This window comes from Pelobates fuscus, chromosome 3, assembly GCF_036172605.1.
Source record: "Pelobates fuscus isolate aPelFus1 chromosome 3, aPelFus1.pri, whole genome shotgun sequence".
NCBI lineage: Eukaryota > Metazoa > Chordata > Amphibia > Anura > Pelobatidae > Pelobates > Pelobates fuscus.
Window position 1 is genome coordinate 176,325,976 of NC_086319.1, and position 16,863 is coordinate 176,342,838.

Sequence of the window (16,863 nt, forward strand, 5' to 3'; positions counted from 1 at the left end):
TTAACAGTTTAATTGAGATAGATGATGAAATCATAGCAAGGTGTACTATCTCCCGTTTAATAGGTTAATCACTCACATTTGGAGAACAACGTTAAACTTGAAATAAAAGGTGTTCACTGTGTGTACATAGATTTGCAGAACAATGGGAATTAGGTCTTTTTCACAGCAAAAAACGTATGAAATAAGCATATAAATTTCAGAAAAAAGTGCACGTTATCTCTTCAAACATAACTTAAAATTAATGTGGATTAATTTCCAAGAAATAAAAATATTGTATGTGTATACTGCCCTTACTGATGCTAGTAATCTATATTTCATGCTGGATAATCTTTGATTTATTTTATAAAAATGCCTTTGGAGGAAATATATCATTTTTTTTTTTTTTTTGCATTATAGTACAGATTTAAATATAAAAAAAGAAAAGGATTTTTAATTATTATACATTTTTATCCATCCTGCTGAATGCGAATCAAGTTTCAGCCAGAGTCAGAATATATATTGACAGTATGTGCATGCAAGAATGCATTCATAAGTCCTTTAACCACTATACATGTATAAGGGAACTGAATGAAAAACTGGATGGGGGAGCATAGAACTTAATTCTATTTGAAATTTTAATAGCATGTGAAAAATGGAGCATGGACAAAATGTAACTCAATAAAAACCTGTGAAGAATGTTTCTCTCTGGAGGCATGTGAGACACAACCTAACAAAAATGTTACAGTTCACAGTGACACATCTTTAAAACAAAGAATACAAATAAAACAGCTCAGGTACTATAAAACCTAGAGATATGTAGATGGGAGGGCAACATTTAGAGGAGTTTTGTTCACAAGATAGCCAGCATCTACGCTAGCAATAGCCAGCATCTACTCTACTCCATGACATTGTAAACTCTAATGAGTACCTTGGAATGCATGCATAGGAGGATATTCACACTGTGCCTCCCTCAACTCTCCAATCGAGAAATACTTTTTAAATGGATAGACCAAATAGGGAAAAAACTTTTTTTTTTTTTTTTTTTTTTAAATCACTCAATCACATGCGTTTGAAGTATAGATCCTGCCCTGCATTTAAAATCTGTGATGTTTTCTTTCTGCAATGCTGCCACAAGCTTTTGACTAAAATAGAATCTATTTTACTTCATTTGATGCTTGATGACTTTACAGAAAAAGGATTAAACTACAGGGAGGAGACGATGCAGATTAAAATATAGTTAAAATAGATAAATAAAAGGTTTGGCTTATTTTCATGCACATTGGCAGAAGGGGGGTAGGCAACCTATAATGCTGTAAGTTTGTGGGCTATGTGGACTACGACTAATGATGTATTGCCTGTAAGCACACACTGCACAAAGTCTGCTTGCCTTGATAGCGTGAAGAGACTCACACCTCAAGCTTGGTTTGGTTTACATGACAACAACTTATCTGAAAACAACAGGCAAAGTTACAGCATTCAAAGCCAGTTAGTGTCAACTCTTCTTTCTTAGCTGATGAATACAGAAACTGAGCATTACTTATAGGAGGGGGATAAAAACAGAGAGACACGTTAGTAATAAAAAGAGGCAGCCTGGATGAGCCCGGCAGCTAATCCTCAGAAGACTAGCTGGATGAATAAGTAGTGTGTATGAAAGCATTAAATATTAAGGAGCACAATTCTCATGGGGAAACAAGTAGAAAATTCATAGCACCCTGCAGGCCCCTACACTGCCTACACAGAGCTTTTGTAAACCCTCACTCAGAGCAGCATATCATCTGCTGTATAATAACTTCAAAAAACACTGGCAAATGTAAGCACGATGCTTAAATTGCAACCATTCTACCCTTTTCCCACATTGCAGGCACGATTATAGGATTACCACCAGCCTATGGCTCGTATAATATAAAATTGGAGGTCTGATGTGTAATAAAAGTAGTTATTTTGAGTTTCCTATAAAATTTAAATAAAGTAAAGGCAACATGTCAACGTGTTGTCTATACAACAGTGCAAGAATTCTCTATGCCCACTAATCATACTTGCGCCTACATGCATTTCATTGATTTGTTTGGAGAGGTCCGAAACAGAGACCAAGATGAAATACAATGTGCCTTTCTTTTTCTAGATACACACAATGTTGCAGTCAGGATCAGAATGACTCTCACATGAGCAATAAAATGTTTACACCAGGCTATTTATTGATGTAGGTTTTAAATCCATTCACAGTGGATATAGGACATTTGTTGAATATTTAGAATATAATGAAGTAAAAAAGTGCTGCAAGGTTAGATTATCACACAAGTGGAGAGTTACAAGTTCCCACACAAAAAATGAGTCCAAAACAGCCTAGCTGTGACTACAACGTAGTTGGAAAAGTTTATCAGATTAGAGATTTTTGCTGAAAGTTTGCCATTTGTATTTGTAACGCACTATAAATTGGAGTTTAGTTAATATCCCTATAAGTATGTAGAAATACTGCAGAACAATTCTTACCTTGTAAACCCTACGCCAGTTCTTTTTGTTGTCTTTCAGCATCCTCTGCCACAACATGTTCATCAATTCTGGAAACTGCTCATACATGAATGTTGCCCTGAAACAAAGAATGATTAGAAAGCTTTTATGTGTTTTGCAACTCAACCACTAGATGGAGGAAGACCGCTGAATAAGGATACTGTATATCTATGGTTAGGGAAAAATTTTGTTTGTGTTGCTATACTTGCGACCAAATCAATCTACCATCTTGAAAAAAAAAAAAAAAAAAATACACTAGTTAGAAAAACACAGTAACAATGGAATAATATAGAATAATATAGAAAAGTATAAAAAAGGAAGCCATTTCAGGATCTTATATGACAGATGGCGAGAGCCTAAAAGTTGTGACATATGTGATAATGTCCCTCCCAACTTTTCAGCATGTAAATCCTCCTCTAGCCCCTTCCCTCATCCAGCAGAAGAGGAGGAATGGCATAAACAACAAAGTTAATAGGACATTTGAATCACAAGCAAACGCACTGCAATCCAATGAAAGGCCTTTTGGGCTCTCCCTATTAGAATGGAAATTAATTTAACAGTTCAAGGACCACTATAGGCACCCAGACCACTTGAGCTCAATTAAGTGGTCTGGGTGCAAGGTCCCCCTAGTTTTAACCCTGCAGCTGAGAAACTATGTTTACACAGCAGGGTTAATCTAGCCTCTAGAGGGTGTCTCCCTGACAGTCACTAATGGCCGCCTCCGCTATTTACACTGAGTAAATCACACTTATCTGACGATGGACGTCCTCACGGAGTCCAGCGTCAAATACGACTCTCATAGGAAAGTACTTTCCTATGGGCGAGTTTAACCCCTTAAGGACCAAACTTCTAGAATAAAAGGGAATCATGACATGTCATACATGTCATGTGTCCTTAAGGGGTTAAATGCGCGCACACCTCTGGCCGAGGGAGGGGGGCTCTCCAAGAGCCTATAGTGCCAGGAAAACGGGTTAGTTTTCCTGTCACTATAGAATCCCTTTAAGACATGCATACAGTTTTCCTTCCTTGGATGAAGAGAGCACATAAGTCATGATTTATCGGACCCCATACCAAACATAGCAAAAAAAAAAAAAATATGCCTTCAAAACATAGGTTGTGACACTGACTAAAAGGGGAACAACTTCCCAAAGTACATTCTACCCAAAAGTAACACGAAAAATTTGGAAAATGTATGTAAATATGATCAAGTGGCTGACAAGGTAGCCAATGCCAAAGTTAATTAATTATTACAATACAATCTCATTCAAGTTATTTTCCAGGGCAGGTTTGATAACCAGAGTACAAGTCTTCTTGATCAAAGATATAAGCCAACTGGGTCCAAAAAAAGGAACCAACAAGGAAGAACAAAATGCCTAAAGGCCTAAACATGTTTATTTTACTAGTACATTATTTTTAATTATTTTGTTTTGTTTTTATTTATATTTTACTTAATTTTTAAAAACTTTTATTTTCTTAATATGCATTTCCTTATTTTACGGTTTATTATTTTATTTCCATCCTTATTTTTGAGCATTTAATTTTGCAATTACTTTTAAAATTTTATTATTTCTGCATGGTTTATGTGATCCTTAAAGTCTTATCTCTTATTCTATGAAGAGGATACCGTAATTGTTTGAACTAGTTCTTGATAAGGAATTCTTCATACCAGTTTATTTTATAATATGCACTGGATCAGAGTGAAACACACATTAATTATGGAATACAAAACAGAAGTTTAACATGGTTGCTAGAAGGCATGTGTGTGACTGCGTCAGTCCACAAATAAACTGGCAAGATGACCCACATGGGAGGATCGATCAGAAGGACAGCAGAATTACGGTTGGACTAATGTTCAGGTGTTTAAAGAGCACTGGGATCTGCAACGTTTTCTACACCCGTGAGAAAGTCTGTGCAGACCAGACAAACCACATATGATTTTATCCTGTTCCATTGAGAAATTTTATGCTGCTCTTTTGTGGATCATAAAAGGGCTTCCTGCACCAGTTTCCCTTAGTATTCTGTGAAAGAAGAAAGACCAGGAGGCTGTGCTAGCTGAGATCTAATCCATATTGGTTATATGTCGGTGTTCCTGACTCTACAGTGTTCCTTTAATAATAAATTGCACTTACAAAATATACAAGAAAATCAAACATTATTCCTGATCCTAGTGTTAAAATCACTAGCTAGCCCCCTCACCATATTTCCCTAAATATAGTAAAATCTTACATTTATTCCAGTCTGCTGGTTCTGCCCCTGATCTGCCTCCTTGCCTGACATCATCATAAGTGGTGATCTCAGGTAATCACAATGCTTTCACATAGGAAATCATTTGATTGGCCAATCAAAATGATCAGTTTTCCTGGCACTGCAGGTCCCCTCTCCCTCCCACCACCTATCCCCGGTTGCTGAAGGGGTGAAAACCCCTTCAGTGACTTACCTGAGACCCCCACCAATGTCCCTCGGCGGTGGTTTCAGGTCACCGCCGCTCCTCCTCTTCATTACGTCAGCCGGCGTGGGAGACTGATCCCGCCTGCTGGCTGAGGAGACCTAATGCGCATGCGCGGCCATTAAAGCTCTCCATAGGAAAGCATTGAAAATGCTTTTCAATGCTTTCCTATGGGGAATTGAGTGACGCTGGAGGTCCTCACACAGCGTGAGGACGTCCAGCGACGCTCTAGCACAGAAAACCTGTGCTATGAAGCAGGAAGTCCCTCTAGTGACAGAGGAGGAGTTAACCCTGCAAGGTAATTATTGCAGTTCATGAAAACTGCAATAATTACAGTTGCAGGGTTAAGGGTAGTGGGAGTTGGCACCCAGACCACTCCAATGGGCAGAAGTGGTCTGGGTGCCTGGGGTGCCACTTTAAGGAGCCAGATTAGGCGCAGAGCCAGGACAAGCCAAACACAGTCCTGGCCAATCACCATCTCCTTGAATCAATACATATCTATGAGAAAAGTTCAATGTCTCCATGGACATTGTGGACACACTGAATGGCAGTGCTGCACACTGCAGTACTGCCCCAAGTAGCACCTCTAATAGCCATGTGATGAGTGCATAAAGAAAATAAAGCAGTAAGAGGATACTCAATTGTGAGAACATATCAGCAATCAATTACCGTATATCTTTGCTGGTGCAATAAATGCGACCACCATAACACTGGTGTATATACACAATATTGCTCTATGCATTTTATCTTTGTAGATTGTTCTAGTTTTTTGGTAAACACTCAAATTAGACTAACAAGTTGCATTCTATCGCCTTCATTTTGGAAATATTTTTTTTCATACGTTACCACTTGTGGGATCCTGCCATTAAGCTGAAGGTTAAAAAAATGTAAGTCTCTCTAGTTTGGAAAAACAGCACCTGAGAGGGCATATGATAACATTATACAAATATATTTGGGGCCAGTACAAATCATTATCTGGAATTCTATTCATAAACAGGGCTATACATAGGACACCAGGTCACGCATTTAGGCCGGAAGAAAGGAGATTTCATCTAAGGCAAAGGAAATGTTTTTATTACAGTAAGAGCAAAAAGGATATAGAATTCTCTTCCCAAATAGATGGTTTTATCAGAGTCTATACAGATGTTTAAACAGCAATTGGTTAATACTTGCAAAAACATAACATACAGGGATATAATTTCTAATAAATGGGGTAAAAGCTGCTTGATCCAAGGAGATATCGGACTGCTATTTTGGGGTCAAGAAGGCATTTTTCCTAGTTTGTTGCAAAACTAGGTTTTTTTTGCCTTCGTTTGGAAGAACAGCAAAAACATATGTGAGGAAGGCTGAACTTGATGGACGCAAGTCTCTTTTCAGCTATGTAACTATGTAATTTGCTTGTTTGGACAATCTTACTGAATTCTCTTTTCACCGCAACTAGACACTTACTGTCACAGCGTGCTGCGAAAAAGGAGGCGCGCAACAATCTTGCTTGCTCCTTTGCTGCCAGCAAAGTCTACTAATATTCCACCTCGTGAGAGTAAGTCTTGCTCCTCTCCTGCTGGCCCGCGCAGCCACTCCAAATGGGTTGCGGCGTGCAGGGCCTGCCTTTCTTCTGGCGTGAATTCAGTGTGGGTCCTTGCTTGCCATTCCTCACCCTGCTTCAGGATCCCCTCAGGGTGTCAGAACCCTGGGGGATCCAACTACGTGCACATGGGAGCAGTGTGTTTAAAGGGACACTCCAGGCACCCAGACCACTTCTGCTCATTGGAGTGGTCTGGGTGCCAACTCCCACTACCCTTAACCCTGCAAGTGTAATTATTGCAGTTTTTTTTTAAACTGCAATAATTACCTTGCAGGGTTAAGTCCTCCCCTAGTGGCTGTCTATTAGACAGCCACTAGAGGGAACTTCCTGCTCTATAGCACAGGTTTTCTGTGCTAGAGCGTCGCCGGACGTCCTCACGCTGTGTGAGGACCTCCAGCTTCGCTCTATTCCCCATAGGGAAGTATTGAAATTAATTGTTTTAATGCTTTCCTATGAGGTGCGCTAATGCGCATGCGCGGCATTGCCGCACATGCGCATTAGGTCTCCCCGGCCAGTGGGCGGGATCAGTCTCGCCCACCGGCCGACGTAAGCAGAAGGTGGAGCGGCGGGGGAGGAGCCGGCAGCGACGTGGGACATGTCGCTGCCTCTGGTAAGTCACTGAAGGGGTTTTCACCCCTTCAGCAACTGGGGATTGGGGGGTGGGAGGGAGAGGGACCCTCCAGTGCCAGGAAAACTGATCGTTTTCCTGGCACTGGAGTTTCCCTTTAACAAGAGAAGCTGGAAATACAGCATTGCGTCCCATCTACAAAGGGGGCGTCGACATCTACTCTGAGGGGGGCCATCTACTGAAATAGGCCTGTAGACGCCTCCTCATGGAAGGTGTTCCCTCTTCTATTTAAACTGAGCTCCCTAGAGGTTACAAGCCTCCTCTGCCTGTGTTTCCAGATCCTGAATTCTGCTGCCTGGCTTCAAGCTTTGCCAGTCTTATCCTACTAAAGACTTTCCGGTTGTTTCCAGGTCCTTGACCTTTGCTGCCTGGTCTTGCCTCTGGATTATCCTGCCTACTGTGACTAATTTTTCAGAGACTTTGCTTTGTTCTTTCTCTGGATACCGAGCTTATTTACCCCAAACGTTACACTTTCAGATTTGATATACCACAGCAGCTCATAATTGCAATAAACGTTAGTTAACTTTCTACTTGTGGGCTTTGGAATTACAAACTCAATTCCATGTTACATATATATCTATGCAGGTCAACAGCAAAAATCATCAGGTCCTATAAGTTTTGTATAGATTATAAATGTATATATACTGCAGATTAGCAATTACAGGGGAACCTACGGATGTATACTTCTCGTGCAGAACGTGTACTCAAGCTGAGCAAATCCTAAGTGATTAAGTATTTTCATTGTTCTCTATGGAAGAGCCTGTAAAGTCTCAGTCACAATTCAGAATGCCCAATTTCATGACAATTTCTGCTTTTATAAGCTTGCAGGATGATTTCATACAAATACTCAACACTACTTGTCAGGCCTAAAGGTTACTAGTCACTGCAAGCCTAAAAGTCCCACGACACACTCATCGGGAATAGGTTTCTACTTGCCACGGCAGAATTTTCACTTGCCAATGGCTAGCGGGTAGGTGGAAATTTCTGCGCCTTGCAAACACATTTGTTAATGAATAGTAGAGAAAAAGCTGAACTCCATAATCCATGATAAAGATGTTTTTATTTTATGGGATATGGACATTACTTTCACTGATTACAAAGGGAGGACCAAGGTTGGCTGAGCAGTTTCTCAATTCCTGGTCACTGAAAAAGCTAGAAATGTATCTGTCTTTTTAAATTAAAGTGCAGCCAATAGGGAAGGAGATGTCAGATTCAAGTCTGGAAAACAGCATGGTAATTTGGGTATAATAGATACAAAAAATGTCTAATTGATTCTATAATGCAGAAATGTTCTGTAGGTACCTGGTCCCCTTCAGTTGTTCAGATTAGTTTTCACAAGATCAAGTTGTTTCTTATTCTGTGATGCTGATCTGGCCACTCAGGTCTTGAATAGTTATTTATCAACATTAACAACAGAAGTGAACCATTTTGCTCCTGTTCCAGACGTCTACTGTCATTTGACATAACAAGCATGAACTCCTGGTTGTTTCATGTTTAATTCATTCAATTAGATTTTGCATACTACTGCCAATGCACGCTGTAATGAATGTTATACATACGCCAGTGGTTTTCAGTCCGGAGGAGTCTATTAAATGCTAACACTCATTAACTGTGAGACAGTGACGTGACAAAGAAAGAATAAGCAGGATACCTACTCGGCAGGCCAGACAGTAAACTATGCTCCCTTTAAAACAATATTACAGCCCCATTTCTTATCAGTACAATGAAGAAAGCATCTCTTTCAAAATATTTTTACATTTAAAGCAATTAAGAGTACAGAGTTCATTAACTTAACACCCTTCCACAAGTTCAACCCATGTATAACTTAGTGGGGCAGTACTTGTGCACAGCTAGAAAACACACAGTGGAGGAATTTCAACAGCTAAAATAAATTACTGTGGTCACTTGGCATTGGCTTACCTTCTACTATACGAAGAACAATAATTTACCCCAAATTTAATGGGAAAGAAATTGGTAATTCCTGCCATATTGTTCGTCTTTACGAACTGGGTACAGGATGAATGATTTAAAAGGAGACATAGAATAATTGAATAAAAAAAATTGTGAATGCATCTGCCATTCAGCTGTGACAAGCTACTTGATGGAGCACACCATTCTACCTATATTTTATGCTGCTTAAATTTAAAGCACAGGTTAAATTTAGTCTGTACAACTACTCTTTTTTTTGACGGAAATTAATCTGTACATTTCCTTGTAAATTTGTTAGCACATGGAATAAATACTACAAATAAAATATTAGAGCTTGCATGAAGAGAACCTTGTCAACCACACATTCACAGATGACAGGTCCATGCTTTCCAGATCATCAGGGCTCTACCCATTATAAAGCATGCTGGTCTTTTTTGAAAACAAACATTATTTTAAGTTTTGTACATAAGAGCTTTTGGTTGTCTTCTTTGAGATGAAAGTCTCAAAATTCATTACAGCACCACAGTCATCCCCAATCCCCCCATAACATTTCATAAACTCTTTATGAAATACTCATACTGACTGTGTTGGAATTTTACTAAAATTCCAACCCAGTCAAAAGATATACGGAGACAAAGCAGGGACTACATTGTCTCAGTATTTTTTCTATTTCCGACAGTTAAAACTGGGCAGAGCTACCGCCATCAAGAGTGTAAAATCGTCCAGCTGTCACCGCGAGAGCACTGCAGTGACGCTGGCTCCTGACAGCTTAAGCGCCAAGAGCAGAAGAAGACGGCAGCGCTTACGATGGAAATGTTAAGTTAAAATTACCTGTGCCTGCACACCCCATTATACAAAGTTCCCAGATGGTGACAGTTCAGCTTTAAGGGAGTATAGTTTTAGACATGCCATGGCAGTCTGGTGTCAATCACATGCCAAGTTATGTATTGTAATTAACGATATGGATTGACAAAGGCCCTATAGGGGGCCAAAACATTGTTTTGATTCTGCTCCAATAAATCTAACCACTGGATTGAACTTAAGTGCCTGGACCATCATTACTTTTTTTTGCAAGCTATGTAATGAGCTACTCATTAGCTTAGAGCATGAGCTACCACTCTAGCAAATGAGCGGCGCCTCTGCCCAGAAGTACTCGGCTCTTCCTGAAACTCTATTGAAATAGCTGGATGCCGCTGGGGAAAAGGAGATCCTGCCCTGGAGTGCAAACCGTGGGGTTAAGCATTCAAGAACAGTTTAACCCCTTCAGGTAAGAAAGTGCTAGGGACCTCTGCGCACATTAACAACTTAATCTCAATGAAGTTGTTATAGTGCCCATACAGTTCATTTAATTGAGCAAGAGCTGTAAGGAGAGGCTATTTGAAGCTGGCTCCTGTGCTATGAAGCATATTTGTTCCATGTAGGGAGAGCTATGTAACTAACTATTTCACTTTGGCTATCTGAGGTCTTTTAAAGAATAGCAGGATTACACTACTTCAGATAGTTGTTGCACTCTCCGGTCACACATCAAGTGAGCTCTGACTTCGCCCCGGAAAGCTTCCATACGTCATTTCAGCATATCGCAAGAAAAATAAACTATACAATGCCATTAGTGACATGGGACATGCTTATTCATCATAGGTATAAAACAAGAAAAATTAAAGGGAAACTCCAGTGCCAGAAAAACGATCCGTTTTTCTGGCACTGGAGGGTCCCTCTCCCTCCCACCCACCAATCCCCGGTTACTGAAGGGGTAAAAACCCCTTCAGTCACTTACCTGGGACAGCGGCGATGTCCCTCGCCGCTGTCTCCGCCTCCGCGACGCTCCTCCTAGTGATTACGTCGGCCGGTGGGCGAGACTAATCTCGCTCACCGGCCGAGGAGACCTAATGCGCATGCGCGGAAATGCCGCGCATGCGCATTACGTCTCCCCATAGGAAAGCATTGAAAAATCATTTCAATGCTTTCCTATGGGGTTTTGAGCGACGCTGGAGGTCCTCACACAGCGTGAGGACGTCCAGCGACGCTCTAGCACAGGAAACCTGTGCTAGAAACAAGGAAGTGACCTCTAGTGGCTGTCTAATAGACAGCCACTAGAGGTGGAGTTAACCCTGCAATGTAAATATTGCAGTTTATGAAAAACTGCAATAATTACAGTTGCAGGGTTATGGGTAGTGGGAGTTGGCACCCAGACCACTCCAATGAGCAGAAGTGGTCTGGGTGCCTGGAGTGTCCCTTTAAGTGAAATGGAGATAAGGCAGACTTTCACTAACATTTAAAGAAACAAACATTACAACTACCGTATATACTCGAGTATAAGCCGAGTTTTTCAGCACATTTTTTGTGCTGAAAAACCCCAACTCGGCTTATACTCGAGTCAATGTCTGTATTATGGCAATTTGCATTGCCATAATACAGACTGGGGGCTGTGGGGGCTGCAGAGCTGTTACTTACCTCTCCTGCAGCTCCCTTCTCCTCCACGCCGGTCCGTTCAGCACCTCGGTCAGCTCCCAGTGTAAGTCTCGCGAGAGCCGTGGGGCCATAGTGCGGCTCTCGCGAGACTTACAGTGTGAGCTGACAGAGAGGCTGCACGGACCGGCGCGGAGGAGAAGGGAGCTGACAGGAGCTGCAGGAGAGGTAAGTAACAGCTCTGCCAGCCCCCTCCCCCCCACTGAACTACCAATGCCACTGGACCACCAGGGAAGGAGAGCCCCCCTCCCTGGCCAGCTAGGAAGCAGGGAGGGGGGACGACAAAATTTAATAAAAATATAAATAATAATAAATAAAAAAAATTAACAAAATTAACAAAAAAATTGTTATTAAAATAATAATAAAAATACCCCCCCCCCCACCAAGGCTCTGCAACACACACACAGCATTCATTATATACACACACTGTAAATAAATATTCAATTAATATAATTTTTTTAGGATCTAATTTTATTTAGAAATTTACCAGTAGCTGCTGCATTTCCCACCCGTGTCTTATACTCGAGTCAATACGTTTTCCCAGTTTTGGGGGGGTAAAATTAGGGGCCTCGGCTTATATTCGGGTCGGCTTATACTCTAGTATATACGGTATGTGACAGGTGAATAGAGAACGATTTTAGTTAAATGAATAGTTGAAAACAATTTGACATGGGGTTTATTATAAATGTAGAACATTTCATTACAAAAGGCTTCCTAGATGAGCAAGTTACTAACAGACTACTGCAACAGAGCTGGCTAACTCCCCAATATTATTTGTTTGTCTTTTTTTAATTATACACCTGAGGATATCAGTATCTCCTTTTCTACAATAATCAGTTCTACGGAGTAACATTGCTAAAATGATATAAATTGATAGAAAAAAAATGAACTCAGAATAAGATATATTTCGACTTACTCACAAAGAAGATCTTTTAAACCAAACACGAACTAATAACTAATTTGAAATGGTCGCAGTTTAAAAAGTCCCTACAATTAGGTCAAAGAAAGAGAGACTTGTCTAACTGAAAACCAAATAAGTGGGGAAAATGTACCAAGGGCATCTCCACCGACAACAGAAACAAAAAGCATCAAGCAAGTAGGGGGAGTGGGGGATTCCAACTTTCTGCAGGCCCTCGCTCAGAAGAAGCTGTAACTCGAAAATAATTTTCTAACTCCTCTTGGGAAATCAGTGATTACTTACTTGGCTATCTCTCCCATGACCTGCCCAGAAGGTCCCCAGGGGTCATCGTTGGTTGCCTCTCGAACCTTAGACTCTATTTCTGAATAATTCATTACCACATTGGTGCTGCAAAACAGGAAAAAAATACAGGTTATTAGCATTGGTCCTAAGTCACACAGAGACTTTATAATGACACTGTTGGCCTCCTTAATTAGGTGCCTTCAACAACACTGAGACAGGACACGCTTACTACTGCTGATACCCCAAGGACACCTTACAATATATTTAAGATACCATTGAGGAGGCATTTCTATCATTACAATCATGAATACAAACGAGATTATGGATCATATCACCTTTTCAATAAATCCACAGTACATCACACACAAAACCTACAGATTTACAGGTGGATTAGTGCCCTGCCCAACAAAGCTAAATTATTTGATCTCCCTCAGATGTGAGAGTTAAGAGAGTAGTTTGTGCCACAATCCACTAGTCTTATATTAACAAGATGCTGTATTCAATTGGAGAAACAATTATGCAATCAGGAGATAAAATGTGAAAGGTGACCAGACTAAAACGCATCAATGCCATATAGTTTTCGTAATTATTCAGCAGAAGATGGGTTTCAATTAAAAAAAAAAAAAAAAAAACTAAACGGCTCTGTTTCAAAACAATATAACAAGGAGGAGACGGGCTGCAGGCATTTTTCACCTCTTTTTGAGATCAAACCTCTTTCCTTTCCATATGACCTCAGCTCTCAGAAGGAATTTATGACTCCAGATGCGGTGGACAAATAGGAAGGAAGTAGAAGAAGCTGGTCAGTAAATGAATATTAAAGTGATTGTTAGGTATTTGATATTAACATGTCCGAGTTTTGGGGAGTAGATTTTTTTTTTGAGGGTCTGTTCAATTATTTTGCAATGATGGTATTTGGGGTAATCAGGCCGATGACAGATTCTTGGCACTCTCAAGATATAACTGACAGTGAATTAGGTTTGTATGACAAGAAATAAATCAAGTTGCATGGAAGGATACAGTGTTCCTGAGCATATGGATTCTGACCCCGTTCTGGGAGCATGTTAAACTCCTTCACTGTTTGAGACCCACAAATGGTAAATAAAGGTTTTTGCAGTAGGTAGCACATTCAGCAGTCTGAATAGAGACATGCCTTGTGGGAAACCGCTAACTGCAAAGATAATAAATTATAAATATTACAAAAAAAGGTTTATTACATTGGTCCACACCAATTCAACGTATTACTATGAATCCCAACAACAAAATAATTTCCAAACAAACGTCATCTCGCAAGTTTCATAAAAAACGCTGATTTAGTTTCTGGGACAGAACGGTGTGTCACAAAAAATATATGTTATCCAAGTGTTAAGGCTAAAACAAAGTAAAACAATTCCCTTTTTTTTTTTCTCTCTCTTTTTTTAAATGTGTGGAACAGTATTTTGTGTGCATCCTTATGGCTTAGCAGAATGAGAAAGGTGATCCCTTCACAATATTGCATCTCATCAAGGAGTGGGAGGACTGGCTAGCTCAGTATTAAATTTCTATTAAAAAACGACTTGTTCAAATAATTTTAAAGGAAACCTATATCATATCTCACAAATGTCTATGAAAACATGCATTGATTTAATTATACATTTTTTTTAATTGGCGATATAGCTAGCACAGCTTGCAAAACCTGCAGATCTCTTGTCTGCAGCCTTGGCAAACCCTACCCTTCTAACCCAGCCCAGACTTTCTGTGGCTGTCTAAATCACAGACTTCCCAATACAACTTATTGAGAAGACTTTGCAAAACAGGCACTCTGAGCAATTGTTTGCCTCTTGAGTTTAGCTCCACTGAGCTAAAGAACCAGGAGCACGACCAATTGTCTGATTGATAGCCAGGGGTCATAATAAGGTTAGTTTATTTTTAAAAAGTGCCAATTTCAACTGAAATCTGGACGTTTTTCAAAATTGAAAAACAAAAGAAGAAATCCTCTTCACACATGATGCACTTCAGCAAACTAAAGTGTTTTAGGGTTCTGAAGTGTCGCTTTTAAACATTGAGGTTTTTATTAAAAACATTTTATTTATTTTTTACACATTACAGGGTTCAAAGTACAGGACCACTGCACCCAGACCACGTCATTGCGATTAAGTTGTCTGGGTGACTTCGGTGGTCATTTAAACTTGCAAAAAGGAAAACAAAACGATTCTAATGCATTATGGAAAAGCACACACATTCTCTATCGAAAGAGTGAGACACACACACAATATATGTGACAGATGAATAAAATTAAAAAAAGTCATTTAGTTTACCCTTTTGATTAAGCAGATGTGACACATGTGAAAAGCAAACCGTTGTTATCTAGAACAGCGGTTCCCAAACTGTGTGCACACAGGGGTGCCGCAGAATGTTTCCCCGATGGTATGATTATAGCACTGGGGAAACATTACTGCTGAACAGGGGCCTAATGGAGTGCATCGTTTAAAACACTTTTAGTGCTTTAAGAACCCGGAAGTCCCTCTAGTGGCTGTCTGATAGACAGACACTAGAGGAGGACTTAACCCTGCAAGGTAATTATTGCAGTTTATAAAAGTTTATAAAAACTGCAATAATTAGACTTGCAGGGTTAAGGGTGATTGGAGTTGGCACCCAGACCACTCCACGGGCAGAAGTGGTCTGGGTGTCTGGACTGTCCCTTTAAGAACCAGATAAAGCCCTGTAGGAGCATCAGCATACCTCACACTGTGCTGCTGATACAAATTTAGAATATCTGCTCTGCCCAGGACAGGGAGATACCAGGGAAACTAGAGGTATATGGCAGCTCTATGGTGCAGAGAGGAGGCAACAGGGGAGGGATTTGACTTTTAAATTTCCCTCCAAAATAGACTGCCTTTCCTGCAGAAGATGGCTGAAGATCCCTAAGGTCTGTACAGCAAAAAAAAAAAAAAAAAAAGGAAGATAGTATATGTATGTTAAAAAAAAAAAAAAAAAAAAAAGGAAGATATATATAATATCTTCTTTTTTTACATACATACATATACTATCTTCTTTTTTTTTTTTTTTGCCGTACAGACCTTAGGGATCTTCAGCCATCTTCTGCATACATATACATACACACACACACGTTTAGTTTTGGAAAGCACTTGTGTAGGAGATAAAACAATGTGTCATGAAGGGTGACAACTGCTTGTCCTTGGAAAATGCTGTGTAGAGCATTGTGTACATTTTGTGCACAGTGCAAGATGTCAGAAGTGCATTAATATTTTAAAAAAGAGTGCCAGTGCATTATACAGGACATTGAGGTCAATAAGTGAATGTTTTATCAATTCTAACAATCTGGTAAAATAAATGTATTTACAGCAAAATTAGGTTTACCACACTGGATTAAAACTAGATAAATGTGCTTACACTAGGTATTCTCACCTTGATAGACAACAAAGCACTTTAAGATACACAATATCACTATGATACAGACTTAAATTGTGTCAAGGATGGAAAAGTAGGCGATCCAGGATTTTAATCATATACCCCACGATACTTGCGCAAGAAGTCAGTATCGTGGGGTACACAATGAATTGTGTAGAGGGCAATGCATTGAACATCTACAGGTGCTATAGGCAATCCTGCTAAAATACTATACAAATTTAATGTTTATACGATTAGCAAAACACTTGAGAAGTAATTTTCCTGCTCTCCTTAAATCACTCACCCCTCCACACATTCCATCTATTTGCAGCTGACACTTCACCCAAAGGCTTAATTTTGCATCCTTCTGCACTAAAATGTGAGCAAAAACAAAACCAACAAAAAGAAAAAAAAACCCTGCAAAATATGATATTTTGCTCTTTTGTTTTGCCCTAAATTTTGCATTTACCACAACTCATTGTTTACTGAACAAACCAAAAACTCATCATGGATAAATTAGATATTTATAAACAAAGCGTATATGAAGCACCTTCCCAGACTGTGAAAGTTTCTTTTTTAAGAAATGGTTACATAGATTTTTAGCCACATTGCAATGTGCTCTAATGTATCACTAACCAGCCATGCCCAGCCCTATCGTCACGTGATTACCGGGTAACTTACACATCAGATTCCCGGAAGGTGCGAGTGGCGAAAAGCTACAAGTTTGGTTTCCA

General features: G+C 39.8%; 1 protein-coding gene across 2 annotated transcripts in view; it reads right to left on the reverse strand.

Moving 5' to 3' along the window:
• Positions 1 to 16,863, reverse strand: part of CLINT1 (clathrin interactor 1) — an 89,820-nt gene that overhangs the window by 34,985 nt on the left and 37,972 nt on the right. For both annotated transcript variants that reach the window (XM_063447759.1, XM_063447758.1), the window contains exons 2-3: positions 12,743 to 12,847; positions 2,470 to 2,566 (exon numbers count right to left, since the gene is read on the reverse strand). In XM_063447759.1, coding sequence (XP_063303829.1) covers positions 2,470 to 2,566; positions 12,743 to 12,847 — 202 coding nt within the window. The remainder of the gene's footprint in view (positions 1 to 2,469; positions 2,567 to 12,742; positions 12,848 to 16,863) is intronic.